Source organism: Bufo gargarizans, chromosome 5, assembly GCF_014858855.1.
Source record: "Bufo gargarizans isolate SCDJY-AF-19 chromosome 5, ASM1485885v1, whole genome shotgun sequence".
Lineage (NCBI taxonomy): Eukaryota > Metazoa > Chordata > Amphibia > Anura > Bufonidae > Bufo > Bufo gargarizans.
Window position 1 is genome coordinate 449,705,642 of NC_058084.1, and position 20,244 is coordinate 449,725,885.

Sequence of the window (20,244 nt, forward strand, 5' to 3'; positions counted from 1 at the left end):
GTATATATGTGCAACACTAACTAAGACCACCTGGCATGTAAGATGATTTGGGTTTGACAAAATGACTGTAGGATTATAACATGTGTATTGTCTTCTTATAAGAATTGACTAATCACAGAGTGAAGACCAGAAGACATTGGAAAACACAGCACAACAGCGACATAGACCATCAGCAATTCTGGGTGTGGTGTGGCTATCTGTTTCCAGGAAAGCTGTGCTTGTCTGTGCTGCAAGTTTTGGAATGAAACAAAGAAAACTGTGTGGCTGGGTTGGAAGACATAAATGATTCAGTGGAATGTGAATGGGTGTGGCTTTAAGTTATAGTTGAGTCGAAAATGTGTGAAGACTGATGGATGTTTTTAGCAGAGCTGTGTATGCAATTCACATTTTATGTGTAAGGGCGTGGTTATGAGCTGTTTGTGAAAGTGAGTACATAAAAATGTGAATGTGTATGGAGTACAATATTTGTTTTCATATAATATGCGCATTGAGAATGTCATTTTATTTTTCTTAGAAGTGTTTGGTTTTTATTGGTGCCAACAGTCAATGAAAAGTTTCTTGTGGGCCCTTTGTGTGTTCATGTCTGTATTGTCAGATCTGTTTGTTTCAATGTTTGAAGTTATGTGTTACATGTTAAGTGTTGTGCTTAACATCAGCTCTGTTCTCATGGGCAGCTGGGACACTACTGATAGACAGAAGGAGGACCACAGCGTCCGACTAAAAGGGGTGGACTCAGATGACTGAGAGTGGGAGGAAGGACAGTAGGATTCATGGTAGATAGCGGTGCAACCTCAAGTGTGTTAAGTAAAGATTTGTACAAAGGACCACCCAGAGCTTAACAACATTAATCCTGCATTATGGTCTTCAAATGAATATGACACGGGGCTCATAGATTGCACACCTTACAAAGCTACTGTAAAATCAGGTGTCATCTCAGTGTTCCAGAAACAATACCCACTGTCAGAAGAGAAACTCGATGGACTTAGGCCAATGATAGAAGATTTCCTACAAAAGGGAATCCTGGAAGAGGTGATTTCACCCTACAGCACGCCCGTGAATCCAGTGACAAAGGCAAATGGTACTACCCGCTTTGTACCGGATTTAAGGGCCATCAACAACGTCTTTGTGCCTATAGCCCCTGTTGTACCTGATGTCACTCAATTATTATCTGCCATTCCAGCAGACGCTGTCTATTTCAGTGTGATAGATCTGAAGAATGCTCTTTTCTCTATCCCAGTTGATAAGGTAACCATACTACTTTTTGCTTTTTCCTTTGAGGGACATCAACTGACCTGGTGCAGAATGCATCAGATATGCTGATTCACCTGTAGTGTACAGCATAGTCTTCCAAGCCACGTTAAAACCATGGTACCCCCCCCCCAAGGTTCTGAGCTGTTGCAATATGTCGATGTTTTGTTACTGTGTAGCATGTCAGCGGAGGCCAGCATTCAGGATGTTTTATCATTGTTACAATGGTTGTCAGGATGTGGTCACAAAGTGGCACGTAAGAAAATGCAATGGTGTAAAATGCAGGTTGAATACTTGGGCTTTGTCCTCACAAAAGGTGAAAGGAGAATCAGTGCAGAAAGAGTCCAGTCTATTGCGGGCCTGGTCACCCCGCACACCAAGAAAGAAATGTTATCTTTCCTTGGTATGATAAACTACTGTAGACAATGGATTCCTGATTGCTCCTATTATGACAATGTTTTGAGGCAAGCCACTCTGGAAGAAAATCCAGATCTGATTAAATGGTCTTCTGAAATGTACAATGTATTTGATTATCTGAAATGTTCACTCATGTCGAGTCCAGGGCTGGGCCTCCCTGACACTAATATGCCCTTCCACATGTTTGCACGCCAAAATTGTAAAACCATGGCGGGTGTACTGACACAAGAACACAGAGGCAAGTTGCGTCCTTGTGTATTTTTCTCAAAGGTAATGCCCACCCCTGTTCAAGGGATGCCGGCATGTCTGTGTTCTCTTGCAGCCTGTGCTATGATGGTAGAATTGGCAACTTCTTTCACAATGTGACATTACACCATTTTGCACACCACTCATGATGTTGTAGGCCTACTCAAGGGCATCCACACTCAACACAGCAGGCAGCTGAGCTCATTACACTCACTAGAGCATGTATTCTACATGCTGACAGACCTGTCACCATCTATACTGAGAGTAGGTACGCACATGGGGTAGTGTGGGACCATGGTATGATTTGGCAGAGGAGAGGATTCACGGCAGCAGATGGTAAGGATCATGTCTCACAGGGCAATGCGCTGGCAGATAAGGTGGCGAAACGAGTGGCCAAATGCAACCCCACAGGTCCGTGTAACCATTGGGAGATGCCATGTCTGGCACCTCCAAACTCTGAGATGTCGCAAATGCTTACTGATCTTCAAAGGTATGCCATTGAGCAGGAACAGCAAGACTGGTGTTATCCAGTATTGCAGAAAAATCCTAAGACAGGATTAGTCTGCAAAGAGGGGTAGCCATGCATCCCCCAACACAGTGCTTCCGTCTTAATAGCACATTTCCACGGAGTAGGACATAACAGCATTGAGATACTAATGGGTAGGCCTTTCCCCACACCGTGGGCAAAACGCCCCCTGGTAGTGCAGGAAGGGGACTTGGACCTGATCAGAGATGAGTATGTTACTAATCTGATCAAGGTCCTTAGTAACACTGAAGAAAAAGTTGCTTGTAAGTCTCCTTCTCTTTCAAAGAAACCAACCCATCCATTCCGGGTAGGCGACCAGGTGATGGTCAAGATCTTAAAGAAGGGAAAGGAACCAGGAAGCTTCACCTACAGACCACCCACTGAGGTAGTCGCGATCACCAGAACAGCAGTCCTCACTGAACAGTCACCCACGTGGATCCACGCCACAAGGATTAAACTGGTAAAGAAAAGAGAGGTACGAACTGAGGCAGAAAGCCTTGACCTCGAAGAGGACACAGAAGGGGTACAAACGGGGGCGGACAGCCCCGACCTCCAACTGGGCGAAGTTCTCCCCGAGTTTTGGCAGTTTATTGACAAGGATGAAACCTCTGATCACGCTGACAAAGATCTTATTGACTTTTTTGACAGATAGCCAAGCAGAGGTGGACATAATTAAGAGTGACGTTACTACACTCTGGTATAACTCAAACACCTTTCGTCTGTGTGATTTGATGCCATGTGGGATCTATGGTCTGAGTAGGGGGGAATACTCCCATATGGCAACTACACCTGTTATAATGGAGGAAATAAAGGTGTGAATCAATTTTTGTGCTAATTATAGTTTTGTAAATATGTCACTCGTTCAAAACCAGGTATTTTCAATAGGAGACATCTACTGGATCTGTGGCGATGGTAAGATAAGGTCCAGGTTGGAGGGAAAATGGAAAGGAGAATGTGCCCTAGCTAAAGTTATTATGAACATTCACATATTCACTGAAGTGGAGGAACACGTAAACTTTGCTACAAATAGGTTAAAGAGATCAATACCTAGGTAGTTTCGATCCACATGTGTATATAGATGCACTAGGGGTCCCAAGAGGGGTCCCTGATGAGTTCAAGGCCGGAGATCAAGTAGCTGCAGGTTTTGAATCTATCATTCCTATAATCACCGTAAACAAAAATGTAGACTGGATTAATTACATCTACTACAACCAACAAAGGTTTGTAAATTACACAAGGGATTGCAGAGCAGCTTCAAGCTGACTCCATAATGACATTCCAGAACAGAATGGTTCTAGATATGATCTTGGCAGAAAAAGGTGGGGTATGTAAGGTGCTCACGGATCCCACATCATGCTGCACCTTCATACCTAATAACACAGGTCCCAATGGTAAGGTAACCATAGCTATACAGAAACTGGAGGATTTGTCTGTTGAATTGAAAAAGAACTCAGGTATTACAAATCCCTGGAATCAGTATTTTGGTTGGTTTACTAATTGGAAGCAGGCGTTAGCACAACTAGGCATTATTATCCTTGTAATCATTATCATTGCTGCATTTTCATTATGTGTAGTACCATGTATTAGGAATTTGTTAGAACAAGGAGTAACTACCTTTTCACTTGAATGGAGCTTATCCCCGCCCACGCTAGTTGATACTAGTCGTGACGTCACTGGGCCAGCGGTAAACAGTGAGAAGGCCGCGCTGCTGCTGGAGCACCGCTGGCTTCTTAAACAGCTGATCGGTGGGGGTCCCGGGTGTCGGACCCCCACCGATCAGCTGCTGATGATCTATCCAGAGGATAGATCATCAGTTAAAACAAAGTGCAGAACCCCTTTAACTTTAATAATTTAATTTATTTTCATTTTGAGGGATATCTTTTCCATTTACACATCCGCAAAATGGGTCAACATCCGTTCTGCAATTTTGTGAAACGGGTGCAGACCCATTCATGTTCAATGGGGCCGGAATGTGCTGTCCGCATCCGCATTTGCGGATCCGCACTTCCACATCTGTGCTTCCGTTTCCGCAAAAAAATACAACATGTCCAATTCTTGTCCGCAATTGCAGACAAGATTAGGCATTTTCTATTATAGTGCCGGCGATGTGCCGTCCACAAATTGCGGAATGCACATTGCCGGTGTCCGTGTTTTGCAGATCCGCAAAACACTTACGGATGTGTGAATGGACCCTCATAGTAAAATTATTAAAGGTTACGTTTTATCTTTATGTGCAGTACAGACCAAAAGTTTGGACACACCTTCTCATTCAAAGAGTTTTCTTTATTTTCATGACTATGAAAATTGTAGATTCACACTGAAGGCATCAAAACTATGAATTAACACATGTGGAATTATATACATAACAAAAAAGTGTGAAACAACTGAAAATATATCATATTCTAGGTTCTTCAAAAGTAGCCACCTTTTGCTTTGATTACTGCTTTGCACACTCTTGGCATTCTCTTGATGAGCTTCAAGAGGTAGTCACCTGAAATGGTTTTCACTTCACAGGTGTGCCCTGTCAGGTTTAATAAGTGGGATTTCTTGCCTTATAAATGGGGTTGGGACCATCAGTTGCGTTGTGGAGAAGTCAGGTGGATACATAGCTGATAGTCCTACTGAATAGACTGTTAGAATTTGTATTATGGCAAGAAAAAAGCAGCTAAGTAAAGAAAAACGAGTGGCCATCATTACTTTAAGAAATGAAGGTCAGTCAGTCCGAAAAATTGGGAAAACTTTGAAAGTATCCCCAAGTGCAGTCACAAAAACCATCAAGCGCTACAAAGAAACTGGCTCACATGCGGACCGCCCCAGGAAAGGAAGACCAAGAGTCACATCTGCTGCGGAGGATCAGTTCATTCGAGTCACCAGCCTCAGAAATCGCAGGTTAACAGCAGCTCAGATTAGAGACCAGGTCAATGCCACACAGAGTTCTAGCCGCAGACACATCTCTAGAACAACTGTTAAGAGGAGACTGTGTGATTCAGGCCTTCATGGTAGAATATCTGCTAGGAAACCACTGCTAAGGACAGGCAACAAGCAGAAGAGACTTGTTTGGGCTAAAGAACAAAAGGAATGGACATTAGACCAGTGAAAATCTGTGCTTTGGTCTGATGAGTCCAAATTTGAGATCTTTAGTTCCAACCACCGCGTCTTTGTGCGACGCAGAAAAGGTGAACGGATGGACTCTACATGGCTGGTTCCCACCGTGAAGCATGGAGGAGGAGGTGTGATGGTGTGGGGGTGCTTTGCTGGTGACACTGTTGGGGATTTATTCAAAATTGAAGGCATACTGAACCAGCATGGCTACCACAGCATCTTGCAGCAGCATGCTATTCCATCCGGTTTGCGTTTAGTTGGGCCATCATTTATTTTTCAACAGGACAATGACCCCAAACACACCTCCAGGCTGAGCATGAAGGAGAGTGATGGGATGCTGCGCCAGATGACCTGGCCTCCACAGTCACCGGACCTGAACCCAATCGAGATGGTTTGGGGTGAGCTGGACCGCAGAGTGAAGGCAAAAGGGCCAACAAGTGCTAAGCATCTCTGGGAACTCCTTCAAGACTGTTGGAAGACCATTTCAGGTGACTACCTCTTGAAGCTCATCAAGAGAATGCCAAGAGTGTGCAAAGCAGTAATCAAAGCAAAAGGTGGCTACTTTGAAGAACCTAGAATATGACATATTTTCAGTTGTTTCACACTGTTTTGTTATGTAAATAATTCCACATGTGTTAATTCATAGTTTTGATGCCTTCAGTGTGAATCTACAATTTCCATAGTCATAAAAAAATAGAAAACTCTTTGAATGAGAAGGTGTGTCCAAACTTTTGGTCTGTACTGTATATCCTTTTCCAAAGTGCATACCTGGAAACCATGCGTTATTGCAAATTGATTATCAATGAGATTGACAGCTGCTCCACTATCTACAAAAATCTCACAATGTTCTTGCTGTCTAGCGCTACCCTGGCAGGTAGGAGAAAACGGGAACTACAAGCAAACCTTCAATTTCCGCATCAACCTTGCCAATAGTAGCAAATGGAATGTTTTTAGAGGGCTTTCTTCTTTTTTTTTTTTCTTTTTTTTTATTACCCTCAGAAAACTCCATGAATCTCCTAGAGGGGCAAACATTAGCCAAATAATTTATAACCCCACAACAGAAACAAACCCTCCTCTGAGAGCTGAATCCTCTACTTTCAGAGGCAAGCAAACCCAGCTGCATAGCCTGCTCCTCAGAGGGGATTGAGAGAGCCTGAGACCCCTGTGCACTGAATGAGACAGCCCCTCTGTCCTTGGGCTGAATATCACAGGAAGGAGTAGTCTCCTCTCTCTCTCTCTAAGACGCCTGTCAATACGAACAGCTAGAGACATGGTAGACTAACGAAGCTGGTCTCTCATGAAAAGAAAATGCATCTTTGAATCTTTCCGAAAGACCATGGCAAAATTTACTTCGGAGTGCAGCATCATTCCAACCAGTATCTGCTGCCCATCTCTGAAATTCAGAACAATATATCTCTGTGCACTGTTTACCCTAGGCATAAAAGACTCAGTTTAGATTCAGCCAGAGTAATACGATCTGGGTCATCATATATCTGCCCCAGGGCTACAAAAAATTTGTCCACCGATCAGAGGGACCGTGCCCCCACCGGCAGCAAAAAGGCCCAAGACTGAGCGTTATCCCTGAGCAGTGAGATGATGATCCCCACCCTCTGCTCCTCATCACCAGAGGAATGGGGAAGTAGGCGAAAATTGAGTTTGCAAGCCTCTCTAAAGCGAACAAAATTCTCACTAGGAGAACGTATCCGGAAGCGAGATCTTAGGCTCGGAACAAACGCCATGAACACCAGCAGAACCGGTCACCTGAAACTGAGACACAGTTTTACGGAGATCTGCTACCTCCAGCGAAAGACCTTGCATGCGGTCAATCAAGGCTGAAACCGGATCCATGCTTAAGACGGTTATGGTGGTTTATAATTTCACAGATGATGTTGCAGATAGCTGGAACTTATGAATAAACGTCCGACTGGCTTGATCCCAAACTAAGTAGCACATAGGTGAGCCCTATAAAACCCTAAGAGCTCTCCCTGACTGCTATGCCCATGGAAAAGTCTCAATGGTAGACGATTGCATGCCCACGTACCTAAGACTGTGTGACACCTGAAAACCCTATAATAGTGAGGGGACACGACCACCGGCTCCCTGCACTTAATACGGACAGAGTCAGGGTCACCTAGAATCAAGCCAGCAAGGAAACACAATAAAGGAAAAAGACTTATCTGAGCAAACAGCAGCAGCCTCCAGCAGTGAACACTTCATCCAGGAAGTAGTATAAACCGCAAAGTGAGGCAGTATGGGAGGGAATATAAAGGGAGACGATTAGTCTAAATAGGTGACACCTGGGAGAAGGAAAGTAGATGACAAAGTGAAACCAAAACAAAGAACGTCATGCAAGAAGTAGAGAAGGAAGTCTGCCAGACCTTTTCACAGAACTGGCGGTCACACATCCAGTCATGTTGGCCAACATGCCTCTAGTATGTATGGCCAATACAACTACACTACAGTAGTTGCAAACATCCAATTTAATTCGTATGGGCAGCACGGTCACTCAGTGGTTAGCATTGGTGCCTTGCAGCATTGGTTCAAATTTGACCAAGGACATGGGGTTTGTAGGAGATGACAAAGTGAAACCAAAACAAAGAATGTCATGCAAGAGGAAAAGAAGAAAGTCTGCCAGACCTTCTCACAGACTGGCGGTGACACCAGCATGTGCAAGGTGGAGTTCCACCTTTTGGGCATGTCGCATATGAGGCGGTGAGCGGAAAGGCAAGCAGCAGCAGGGTGAGAACACCGAAAGCGCGCACAAACAGCCCGCACTTTATGCAGCAGCTCTGACATATCGGGGTAACTTTTAAGGAATCTCTGCACCACCAAATTCCGCAGATGCCCCAGGCAAGGGATGTGCATCAAACCGACTAGGCCCAGAGCTGCCATGAGATTTCGCCAATTATCTTCACACCACCAAGCCGGGCTTGAGGCTCACTGGCACCAACAACTCATTGGTCTGTTGTTCAAGGCCCGTCCACAGCTCCTGTGCGGTGTGGGTTTTTCCCCCAAACAGATAGTTTTAAAACTGCCTGCCGTCGTTTACGATTGGCTGTGCTGAAGTTGGTGGTAAAGGTGTTATGCTGACCAGATGAGGAGCTGGTCGAGGATGAGGAAGCGGAGTAGGAGGAGGAAGCAACAGGAGGCAAACTGAAGCGCCTAGCAATCCTCGGTGGTGGATGGACATGCGGCAAACTGCTATCCGCCTCAGGCCCAGCCGCCACTGCATTTACCCAGTGTGCTGTTATGGAGATAACACGTCCCTGACCGTGCTTACTGGTCCACGTATCCGTAGTGAGGTGCACCTTGCCACAGATGGCTGTTGTGCAGTGCACACCTGATTTTGTCCCCCCACTTGGTTGTGCAGGGAAGGGATGGCTCGCCTGGAAAAGTAGTGGCGGCTGGGCACGATGTACTGTGGGACAGCCACCACCATAAGGCCTTTAAAACTCTCCATCTCCACCAGACAGAATGTACAGCATTTCAAAGGCCAGTAATTTAGAAATGCTGGCATTCAGGGCCAGGGATTGCAGGTGGGTAGGGGGGCACTTCCTCTTCCGATCCAGAGCTGAACGCTTCCATGGGACATTGTGGAGATGCTTTGTGACCAAGATGGTGGTGTTGCTGGCAGATCCCCTGTTTGCGGGGTGGCAGGTGGCACTGTCACTCCAGAGGTGGATGAAGAGGCCGAGACTGCAGCAGAAGAGGAAGCAGGAGGAGCCAGAGACCTTTCTTGGTTTTTGAGGTGTCTACTCCACTGCAGCTCGTTCTTTGCACTTAAATGCCTGGTCATGCAGATTGTGCTCAGGTTGAGATTGAGAACGTTTATGCCTCGCTTCAGGCTCTGATTGCACAGCGTGCAAACCACTCGTGTCTTGTCGTCAGCACATTGTCTGAAGAACTGCCACACCAGGGAACTCCTTGGAGCTGGCTTTGGTGTGCTCGGTCCATTGCTGCGATGGGCAGTAGCAGGCGTACTGTCAACTGGACGGCTGCTCCGCTTTTGCACCTTGCTCCCTCTTCTACTGTGCTGGTGGCTCTGTGCGACCACCGCCTCTTCCTCCGAACTACACAGGTCACTCGCATGACCTTGATTCCATGTGGGGTCGAGGACCTCATCGTCCTCCACATCATCTTCCACCCAGTCTTCACCCCTGCCCTCCTTGTCGTTCTGCACACTTTCGAAAGCCACAGCAGTTGGCACCTGTGTTTCGTCATCATCCGAGACGTGCTGCTGTGGTCCTCCCATGTACTCATCTTAAAACATAAGTGGTTGGTAATCCGTGAACCTCAATCTCTTCCACTTCTGGGGCAGGGCTATGTGGATGGCCCTGGGAAACCCTTCTAGCAGAGACATCAAAAAGCAGAAGAGACTGCTGCATGACTTGGGGCTTAGACTGCTTGGCTGATTTTCAAGGGGGTGAAGTGAAAGACTGATGGACATTGGCAGCAGGTGCCAACTCTGATCTTTCAGCAGGAGACTGGGTGGGAGACAATGTAAAGGAACTGGAGGCACTTTCAGCAACCCAATCTACCGTCGGCTGTACTTATTCTGGCCTCACCATTCGTAGAGCCGCATTAGGCCTGACCAAATACTGCTAAAGGTTCTGTCGCCTACTCGCATCTGAGGAAGGTGTTTCACTTGTGCGTGTAGCTGGCACAGATCGACCACATCCTCTCCCTGCAACAGGAGCTCCACCAGCAGCACCACGACCGGAGCCACGTCCCTTATTTGACGCTGTTCTCATATTTCTCAAATTTAGGATCTTGCCCAAAATGGGTGTTTTTGTAATAACAGAATATGACAGCAGTATATAATGCTTGAATTTCACATGTACTGATGCAGCAAGGGCTGTAAAAATTTAGTATTTTGCCCAAAAAGGGTGTTTTTTTAAAACCCCAAAAATTATAGCTGTATTTCTAGCACAAATTGCACACTAATGTGGCAGAGGCCCCAGATGGAGGGTATTGCCAAAAATGGGTGGTGTTTTTTCAAACTATTGCAGTATTTCAACCATTTCAAGCTTGGATTTGAATGTCACAAAAGCGCATATGCTGTGCTGGGCACTGAGCTTGCATAAAATGGTCGCCGCCGCCCACCTAACTAACAGACGGATAAAAGTTATTTTTCTATGTCACTGGGCTCAGGGCAGGGTAAAAAGATTGCGCACTGCACACACACAACAAAATCTATGTAGATTGGAGAGTTCAATTGCTGTTCTGATTAAAGATTCTTTCCTATCCGCTCCCTACACTAGTAACAGCAGAGTCCTGCAGCGCTACGTGACTCCAGCTTATATTTATATAGAGGCTAGGTCACATGCTGCACTGGCCAATCACAGCCAGAGTTAAACACTTGTTGATTGGCTGCTCTGCAGCCTTTCAAAAAGCACCATAAAATAGCCGAACACCGAACTTTTACTGAAATGTTCGGGTCTGGGGTCCAAAAATCCTAAAGTTCGGTACGAACCCGAACTGTAAAGTCAACCCTAGTTACTACCATACATTGCTTAGGTCATATACTAGAGGTCTAGTAGTCACTCCTGGAAAAAAAACAGAAAAATGTGCTTCTTGTTTTAGGCCAGTCCAAATTGACAGAAGGTGTAGAAACACAAGTAGGCAAGGCCAACACAAATAGATGGAGCCAACACAAAGTCAGCAATGCCATAGTGCAATGCCAAATACTGCCTTCTGCAGAACCAACTGCCACCCAGCCCAAAAAGCTGCTCTTCAGTAGTGGCCATCAATAATGCCATCTTCTGTCCTCCCCCGAATCCTCCTCCTGTTGTATCTAATTAAGATGTGGAGCAGGGGGCTCGGGAGTAGAGGTGTGGCAACACCACCAAGTCAGCCCAACCTTCAGCGTGCTGCCCGGACTGCCCTAGTAGTGACCTCTAAAGGGTGTAGTGTGCTCCCTAAGTGGCCAAGGAAAGAAGATTACCTGAGTCCCCTATGAGGGCAAACGGTGAGGCACAGAGCCATGGGCTCTCATGTCCTGCTGCATTATTCAACTGTATCCTGTGGATGGCGATACAATTGAAATTAGGAGGGCACCTATGACTGTCGGCCTGGTATGTAAGAATGTGATGCAGCGTAAATTAACACATATAGTTATGTACTCAGCCAGCGGCAGTGAGGAGGGTGCAGCCATTAGTACCTGTGGGTGGACGTATATGTTTAGGATTACTGTAAGTAGTGATACATGATTCTCATATTTACTGTTAAATGAATGCAATAACCTATTAAACCTCCTCCAGTCTACAAAACGTAGGCGACCAAGAACATATGATGTGATGACTACTCAGTTACAAAGCTTGCATTCTGCAATCGTAAAAATTGCAGGTTATTAAAGGACATCTGTCAGCAGATTTGTAGCTATGACACTGGCTGACCTGTTACATGTGCGCTTGGCAGCTGAAGGCATCTGTGTTGGTCCCATGTTCATATGTGCCCGCATTGCTGAGAATAATTATGTTTTATTATATGCAAATGAGCCTCTAGGAGCAATGGGGGCGTTGTCGTTACACCTAAAGGCTTCTCTTTCTCTGCAGCTTACACGCCCTGTGCACTTTGAATTGACAGGGACCAGACCGTGAAAACACACACCTGGTCCTGTCAAAGTGCAGAGGGCGTGTCAGTTGCAAAGAAAGAGAAGCCTCTAGGTGTAACGACAACACCCCCATTGCTCCCAGAGGCTCATTTGCATACATTAAAGGAGTTATCCAATATCATAAACAGCCCCCCATGTGCCGGGCCCCTCACAGGGAATATACTTACCCCACTCCCCATCTGGTCCCTGCACCGCCGCTGCTGCTTCTCTCTGTACACAGATGAAACATCCGTGGCGGGGGGGACAGCCTATAGGGGACGGGGACGAGCCATCCTAGCGTCACCCGTGATGCGGGTCCTGGCGGTGCAGGGAACAGGAGTGGCGCAGGGAGTGGGGAGTGTGGTAACTATGGTAAGTATATTCCCTATAAGGGGCCCGGCACATGGGGGGCTGTTTATGATATTGGATAACCCCTTTAAAACATAATTTTTCTCAAAAAAGTGGGCACATATCAACATAGGACCAACAGAGATGCCTTCAGCTGCCAAGTGCACATGCAACAGGTCAGCCCGTGCCATAGGTACAAATCTGCTGACAGATGTCCTTTAAAGGGAATGCTTTATGCTGTCCTGAGGGCTGTTACTCTGACTACAGCAGGTTGACAGTTTTTTTTCTTCCAGTAGTTTCATAAAATTACACTTTGTTAGGCGCAGCATGAGCAGAGCCAGGAGTCCTCTCATGAGCTGTTGCTCCCCCCACCCCCTAAGTACTGATTGACAGCTTTCTCCCTATCCCTATTTAGGGTGGTTCTACACTTAGGTTTCTAATGCCTTTTTTAATGTAATTTGATGGTTTTTGTGGCAACTTTGCACCTCTGGTTTTTGGTGTGTTTATTTATTTTGCAACGACAGCTCCTTAAAGTCAGAAATGCATAACTTTATTTTTGCTACTGGTATTTTTGTAGATTTTTTGGGGTCACTGGCAAACGCAGTCTGTTGTTTTTCTTTTTCTGGTGCTCTGACATCTTCTCTGTAGTGGCAAAAAATACTGAAAAAAAATCCCTACTAAAGAAATCACTATAAAAGCACATGCAGTATGAAAAAAAACTATTGGTTTCAATATATATATTTTTTTTTTCTTGTGAGCATAGAATACAGAGAAAGTTTGTGTGTGACTGGACTCTAATAGGGAGAAAGCTGTGAATCAGCCATTGACTTTGAACTTGTTTCCAGCTGCACCTAATAAACAGTGCTTTTACATAGGGCAGCATAAACCTGGTAACAAATTCCTTTTAAAAGCCTCATGTAGATGTGGAAACAAACATTTGGAAAAGTGCTCTGATACTAGACAATCAGCAATGTTCCAGCTAGTAACCCCCTTTGAAGACATCAGATTTACAAATGTGAACCTTCACCATAACACTGTATATACTGTAGGAAGAAACAGGTCTTAATAACATGACACATGAACCTGTATACAACATCACTATTATATATATGTTGTGGGGATTCACTCTGGTAGCCAGATTAGCGGACGCAGTACAGAGGCAAAAACAAAGTCTTTGACTTAAACAGTGCAGTGTTTATTCACACAAACAAAAATGACAGTTCATCATCTTGGTGTTCATTCACACTATGGCAAGTCCACAGAACATCCAGTTTGCGTTTAGTTGGACTATCATTTATTTTTCAACAGGACAATGACCCCAAACACACCTCCAGGCTGTGTAAGGGCTATTTGACCATGAAGGAGAGTGATGAGGAGCTGCGCCAGATGACCTGGCCTCCACAGTCACCGGACCTGAACCCAATCAAGATGGTTTGGGGTGAGCTGGACCGCAGAGTGAAGGCAAAAGGGCCAACAAGTGCTAAGCATCTCTGGGAACTCCTTCAAGACTGTTGGAAGACCATTTCAGGTGACTACCTCTTGAAGCTCATCAAGAGAATGCCAAGAGTGTGCAAAGCAGTAATAAAAGCAAAAGGTGGCTACTTTGAAGAACCTAGAATATGACATATTTTCAGTTGTTTCACACTTTTTTGTTATGTATATAATTCCACATGTGTTAATTCATAGTTTTGATGCCTTCAGTGTGAATCTACAATTTTCATAGTCATGAAAATAAAGAAAACTCTTTGAATGAGAAGGTGTCTCCAAACTTTTGGTCTGTACTGTATATATATATATATATATATATATAGTTTGTGTGTATATATACTGTATATATAGTGTATGTACAGTCAGGGCCGGACTGGCCTGCCGATATACCGTGTAATTTCCCGCTAGGCCGGCAGGCCTGAGTGCCGCAAGGCCGCGGTCCCTAGTGACGTGGGGGCGGCCGGCGGCAGGGCACAGCAGCATGAGATGAGCGCTTCCATTGTGGAAGCGCTCATCTCCATAATCATCTGTATCGCCGTCCTCAGGACAGCGATACAGATGTCTATGCTGCGGCAGGGGAGGGAGAGGTGTGTCCCCTCCTGTTCCTCTAATAGGCTGCCGGCCTAGTGCTGGCAGCCTATCAGAGGCCGGTGCAGGCGGCGCGATGACGTCATCGCACCGCCTGAGCCGTATAGCGAGGGACACAGGCCGGAAGAGGCCTGCATCGCATCGCTGGATGTAAGTATAAGTGTTTTTTTTTTATATATTGGTACAATACTGGCACATGATAAGGGGACTACTGGGCTGGCACATGACTACTGGCACATAAGGGGGGCTACTGGCACATAAGGGGGACTACTGGCACATGATAAGGGACGACTACTGGCACATGATGGGGGACTACTGGCACATGATGGGGGACTACTGGCAAATGATAAGGGGGGATACTGACACATAAGGGGGGCTACTGGCACATAAGGGGGGCTACTGGCACATAAGGGGTGGCTACTGGCACATAAGGGGTGGCTACTGGCACATAAGGGGCGGCTACTGGCACATAAGGGGCTGCTACTGGCACATGATAAGGGGTTGCTACTGGCACATGATAAGGGGCTGCTACTGGCACATGATAAGGGGCGGCTACTGGCACATGATAAGGGGCGGCTACTGGCACATAAGGGGGGCTACTGGCACATAATAAGGGGGGGCTACTGGCACATGATGGGGGGCACTCTGGCTACTGGCACATGATATGGGGGGGCTCTGGCTACAGGCACATGATGGTGGGAGGGCTCTTATTACTGGCACATAATTGGGGGCATCTATGGGGCACATCTTACTGGAACATGATTGGGGCATCGATTGGGGCACTTATTACTGGCAGATTATTGGGTGGCACTATAGGGGCATCTACTAAGGCTAAAAAGAAGGGGTATTTTATATGGTGGGCTCTATATAGGGGAATTTTATACTGGGACACATTATGGTGGGTACTATGGGGTCATCTACGGGGGCACTGAGAAAGGGGTATTTTATATTGGCACATTATGGGAACATTAGCTCAACTGGGGGCATTACAAAGGGGTATGTTTTGCACATTATAAGGAGAATTACTACTACTGGGGGGCCATTATGGTGGGCTTTATTACTCCCCCTTGGTATGACCCCCTAGTAGCAGCACCAGCCTCTCTCTGCTCTGCTATCCCTCTGCCCCTTCTCCAAATCCTTATTATGAAATCTTTCTCATTAGGATAAAGCACAACATCAGCTCCGCCGAGCCCCCGGCCAAAGTGTGGAAGTGGCGTCCGAGATCCCCAAGGGCCAAGCCAAGTAACTGTAAGTTTTTATGTAAAATATGTTTATGTTTGTAGTTGATCTTTATTATCGATTTTACATTGCAGATTTTTTATTTGTTTTGCAGCATATGGGTGAGATTTTATAAATATTTTTATTATTTGGTCGAAAGGCTTATTGGGGGGGGATTATAACAGGACTGCAGTAGAATATCTAAAATAGCTGGTCAAGTAAAAGGTTCCATGCAACAATCATTAAATAGGTGGCCAACAAAAAAGGGGCGGGTCAAAGGGCGTGGTAAAACACTGTCTGAGCAAGCTGGGAGTTGTAGTTTTGCAACAGTTGGAGGCATCCTGGTTGGGAAAACACTGTGATAATATGAACAATAGGGGTTCTACAAAAGAGCTATCGTGGGGCAAAGTTCATATTCATGTTTACACACGTGTTTTAAAATGAATGCTTTCTCCTACTATAAACAAGTAAATAATGACGTAACGCTGTGGGGCTGGTATGCAACTTTTTCCAGGGCTGGTTTTTATCCCCAGTCCGGCCCTGTGTACAGTATATAGAGTGTGTGTATGTATATACACACACATATATATACCTAAACACTGTATATACACACACACTATATATATATAGCGTGTGTGTGTGTATATATACAGTCAGGTCCATAAATATTGGGACATCGACACAATTCGAACATTTTTGGCTCTATACACCACCACAATAGATTTGAAATGAAACGAACAAGATGTGCTTTAACTGCAGACTGTCAGCTTTAATTTGAGGGTATTTACATCCAAATCAGGTGAACGGTGTAGGAATTACAACAGTTTGCATATGTGCCTCCCACTTGTTAAGGAACCAAAAGTAATGGGACAATTGGCTTCTCAGCTGTTCCATGGCCAGGTGTGTGTTATTCCCTCATTATCCCAATTACAATCAGCAGATAAAAGGTCCAGAGTTAATTTCAAGTGTGCTATTTGCATTTGGAATCTGTTGCTGTCAACTCTCAAGATGAGATCCAAAGAGCTGTCACTATCAGTGAAGCCATCATTAGGCTGAAAAAAAAAAAAAACATCAGAGAGATAGCAAAAACATTAGGCATGGCCAAAACAACTGTTTGGAACATTCTTAAACAGAAGGAACGCACCGGTGAGCTCAGCAACACCAAAATACCGGGAGATCCAGGGAAAACAACTGTGGTGGATGACCGAAGAATTCTTTCCCTGGTGAAGAAAACGCCCTTCACAACAGTTGGCCAGATCAAGAACACTCTCCAGGAGGTAGGTGTATGCGTGTCAAAGTCAACAATCAAGACAAGACTTCACCAGAGTGAACACAGAGGGTTCACCACAAGATGTAAACCATTGGTGAGCCTCAAAAACAGGAAGGCCAGATTAGAGTTTGCCAAATGACATCTTAAAAAGCATTCACAGTTCTGGAACAACATCCTATGGACAGATGAGACCAAGATAAACTTGTACCAGAGTGATGGGAAGAGAAGAGTATGGAGAAGGAAAGGAACTGCTCATGATCCTAAGCATACCACCTCATCAGTGAAGCATGGTGGTGGTAGTGTCATGGCGTGGGCATGTATGGCTGCCAATGGAACTGGTTCTCTTGTATTTATTGATGATGTGACTGCTGACAAAAGCAGCAGGAAGAATTCTGAAGTGTTTCGTTCAATATTATCTGCTCATATTCAGCCAAATGCTTCAGAACTCATTGGACGGCGCTTCACAGTGCAGATGGACAATGACCCAAAGCATACTGCAAAAGCAACCAAAGAGTTTTTTAAAGGAAAGAAGTGGAATGTTATGCAATGGCCAAGTCAATCACCTGACCTGAATCTGATTGAGCATGCATTTCACTTGCTGGAGACAAAACTGAAGGGAAAATGCCCCAAGAACAAGCAGGAACTGAAGACAGTTGCAGTAGAGGCCTGGCAGAGCATCACCAGGGATGAAACCCAGCGTCTGGTGATGTCTATGCGTTCCAGACTTCAGGCTGTAATTGACTGCAAAGGGTTTGCAACCAAGTATTAAAAAGTGAAAGTTTGATTTATGATTATTATTCAGTCCCATTACTTTTGGTTCCTTAACAAGTGGGAGGCACATATGCAAACTGTTGTAATTCCTACATCGTTCACCTGATTTGGATGTAAATATCCTCAAATTAAAGCTGACAGTCTGCAGGTAAAGCACATCTTGTTCGGTTTATTTCAAATCCATTGTGGTGGTGTATAGAGCCAAAAATGTTAGAATTGTGTCGATGTCCCAATATTTATGGACTTGGCTGTATATATATATATATATATATATATATATAGTGTGTGTGTATATATAGTGTGTGTGTGTATGTGTGGGGGGCCCAAGTTATGTGAACAGCCACACACCCATGGTACACTTAATCCGCCCGTGCCGCTCACCGCCGCAGCCCAGACTTCATGTAATGGTGTATGCCTGTTCCGTACTCTGGGGAAGCCCACCCTGGCAATGCACACAATTGTCACTGTAGTGGGTGGCCCTAGAACTCAGAACAGGCACTCACCATGTTGCCCACAGTTCCCTTAACGTCCTGACATTATCCAGTGTCAGGAAGTTCCTGTGCGGCGCTCCAAGCTGGCCCTGCCTCCTTCCTCATGCGCTGCTGCTACTGGAAGAGGAGAACATGTGCAGCGCGGCAAAAGAGGGGAAAAGAGGAGGGGATGGCATTTTCTTAGACCTAGCCCCCCCAGCCAAAGTGTTGAAGTGGCGTCCGAGATCCCCAAGGGCCAAGCCAAGTAATTGTAAGTTTTCATGTGGCATATGTTTGTTATATACATATAGCATACACTGTGCCACACAATATACAGTATACCTCTACACTGTACAGCATGGCGCAGGTGTTATATTGTCCGGCATGGTGTTACCTACATACATTTGCTGTACAGTATACATTATAATCCTTGCTCCATGCTGTACAATATACAGTATAATCCCTGCACCTTGCTATACAATGTACATTATAATCCATACACCATGCCATACAATATACAGTATAACACCTATATTGTGGGGTTATTGTGTATATTGTACGGCATGGTCTATGGATTATAATGTATATTGTAGGGCAATGGTGTATGGATTATACTGTATATTGTAGGGCAATGGTGTATGGATTATAATGCATATTGTACAGCATGGTGTATGAACTATACTGTATATTGTCCAGCATGGTGTATTAACTATACTATATATTGTACTGCATTGTGCAGGGATTATAATGTATTCTATACAGCATGGTGTACCGATTATTTTTATGTATATTACACAGCATGGTGCAGGAATTATACTGTGTTGTACGGGATGGTGCAGGGGTCCCACTGTATGCTCTTTTATGTGACAAATATCCTAGGTTTTCCTATCGCCCACCTTTGATGGCGCTGTGCCCAGCTCTGAGCCGACCCCGCTCAGCAGCTGCCAAGGCTTAGAGGGAGCACTGGCTGTCACCCCCACCCCTTGGATCACTACAGCAAAGTAGCACCGCATGGGTTGTCCCCCAAACAGCAGTCAGACCCCTTCACCAATCAAACATTGCTGCTATACCCTGGTGCAGGGATGCTCAACCTGCGGCTCTCCAGCTGTTGTAAAACAACAACTCCCATGATGCCCTTCTGTAGGATGATAGTTGTAGGCTGTCAGGGAATGATGGGAGTTGTAGTTTTGCAACAGCTGGAGGGCCACAAGTTGAGCATGCCTGCCCTAGTGAGAGATGCCACCCATGTTGTGCTAAGACAACCACTTAATAATGGTGTAGGTTTCCTATACTACAGTATATGTCCAGACATCTATAACCACCACCATATGAAATATAAGCTCAGTGTAACTCACCCAGCAGACAGGACGGCCACATTAGGTAGAGAAGTATGAGACATATGGAGTCCCTCATTGTGGATATCTCATTGATCTTTCCACCTCTTAAAGTAACAGTGTAGATATAAGTGCACCAAGCGCGTCCAATTACTGATCACTGTAAAACTGTGTTCTCTATATAATAAAGGAATATCCTGTCCCATGAGACATTGACGTGAACAGCCCCTCCTAGTCCTAACTGCATTCACAGGTTCATTTCTGCTGATGAGTATTACACAATTCTGCATGTATGGGACACGCCTCTCGGCCAGTTCATTTTCTAAGCATTTATATTTTTAGAATTATTTCATCATTTGTTGTCTGATTCATTTTTCAAGAAAATTGTCAACGGTGATCCCTAATAAAATATAACTTTTAATCAGTTCAAATTAATAAAGGTCCCTAAAATGATAACAGGCCAACAAGGAAAAAACACAATAAGGCCTCTTTCACACGGGCGTCAGTTTTTTTTGCCCGGATAAGAGCCGGGTGCGTTGCGGGAAAATGCGCAATTTTTCCGCGCGAGTGCAAAACATTGTCATGCGTTGCACTCGCGTGAGAAAAATCGTGCATGTTTGGTACCC

General features: G+C 45.2%; 1 protein-coding gene across 3 annotated transcripts in view; it reads right to left on the reverse strand.

The window, feature by feature from the left end:
- LOC122938531 (macrophage mannose receptor 1-like) overlaps window positions 1–19,814 on the reverse strand; it is a 335,729-nt gene extending 315,915 nt beyond the window's left edge. For 2 of the 3 annotated variants that reach the window (XM_044294084.1, XM_044294083.1), the window contains exon 1: window positions 19,640–19,814. In XM_044294084.1, coding sequence (XP_044150019.1) covers window positions 19,640–19,697 — 58 coding nt within the window. In that variant the 5' untranslated portion in view covers window positions 19,698–19,814. The remainder of the gene's footprint in view (window positions 1–19,639) is intronic. The other variant, XM_044294085.1, reaches the window with a different exon arrangement.
- Window positions 19,815–20,244: the final 430 nt, after the last annotated feature.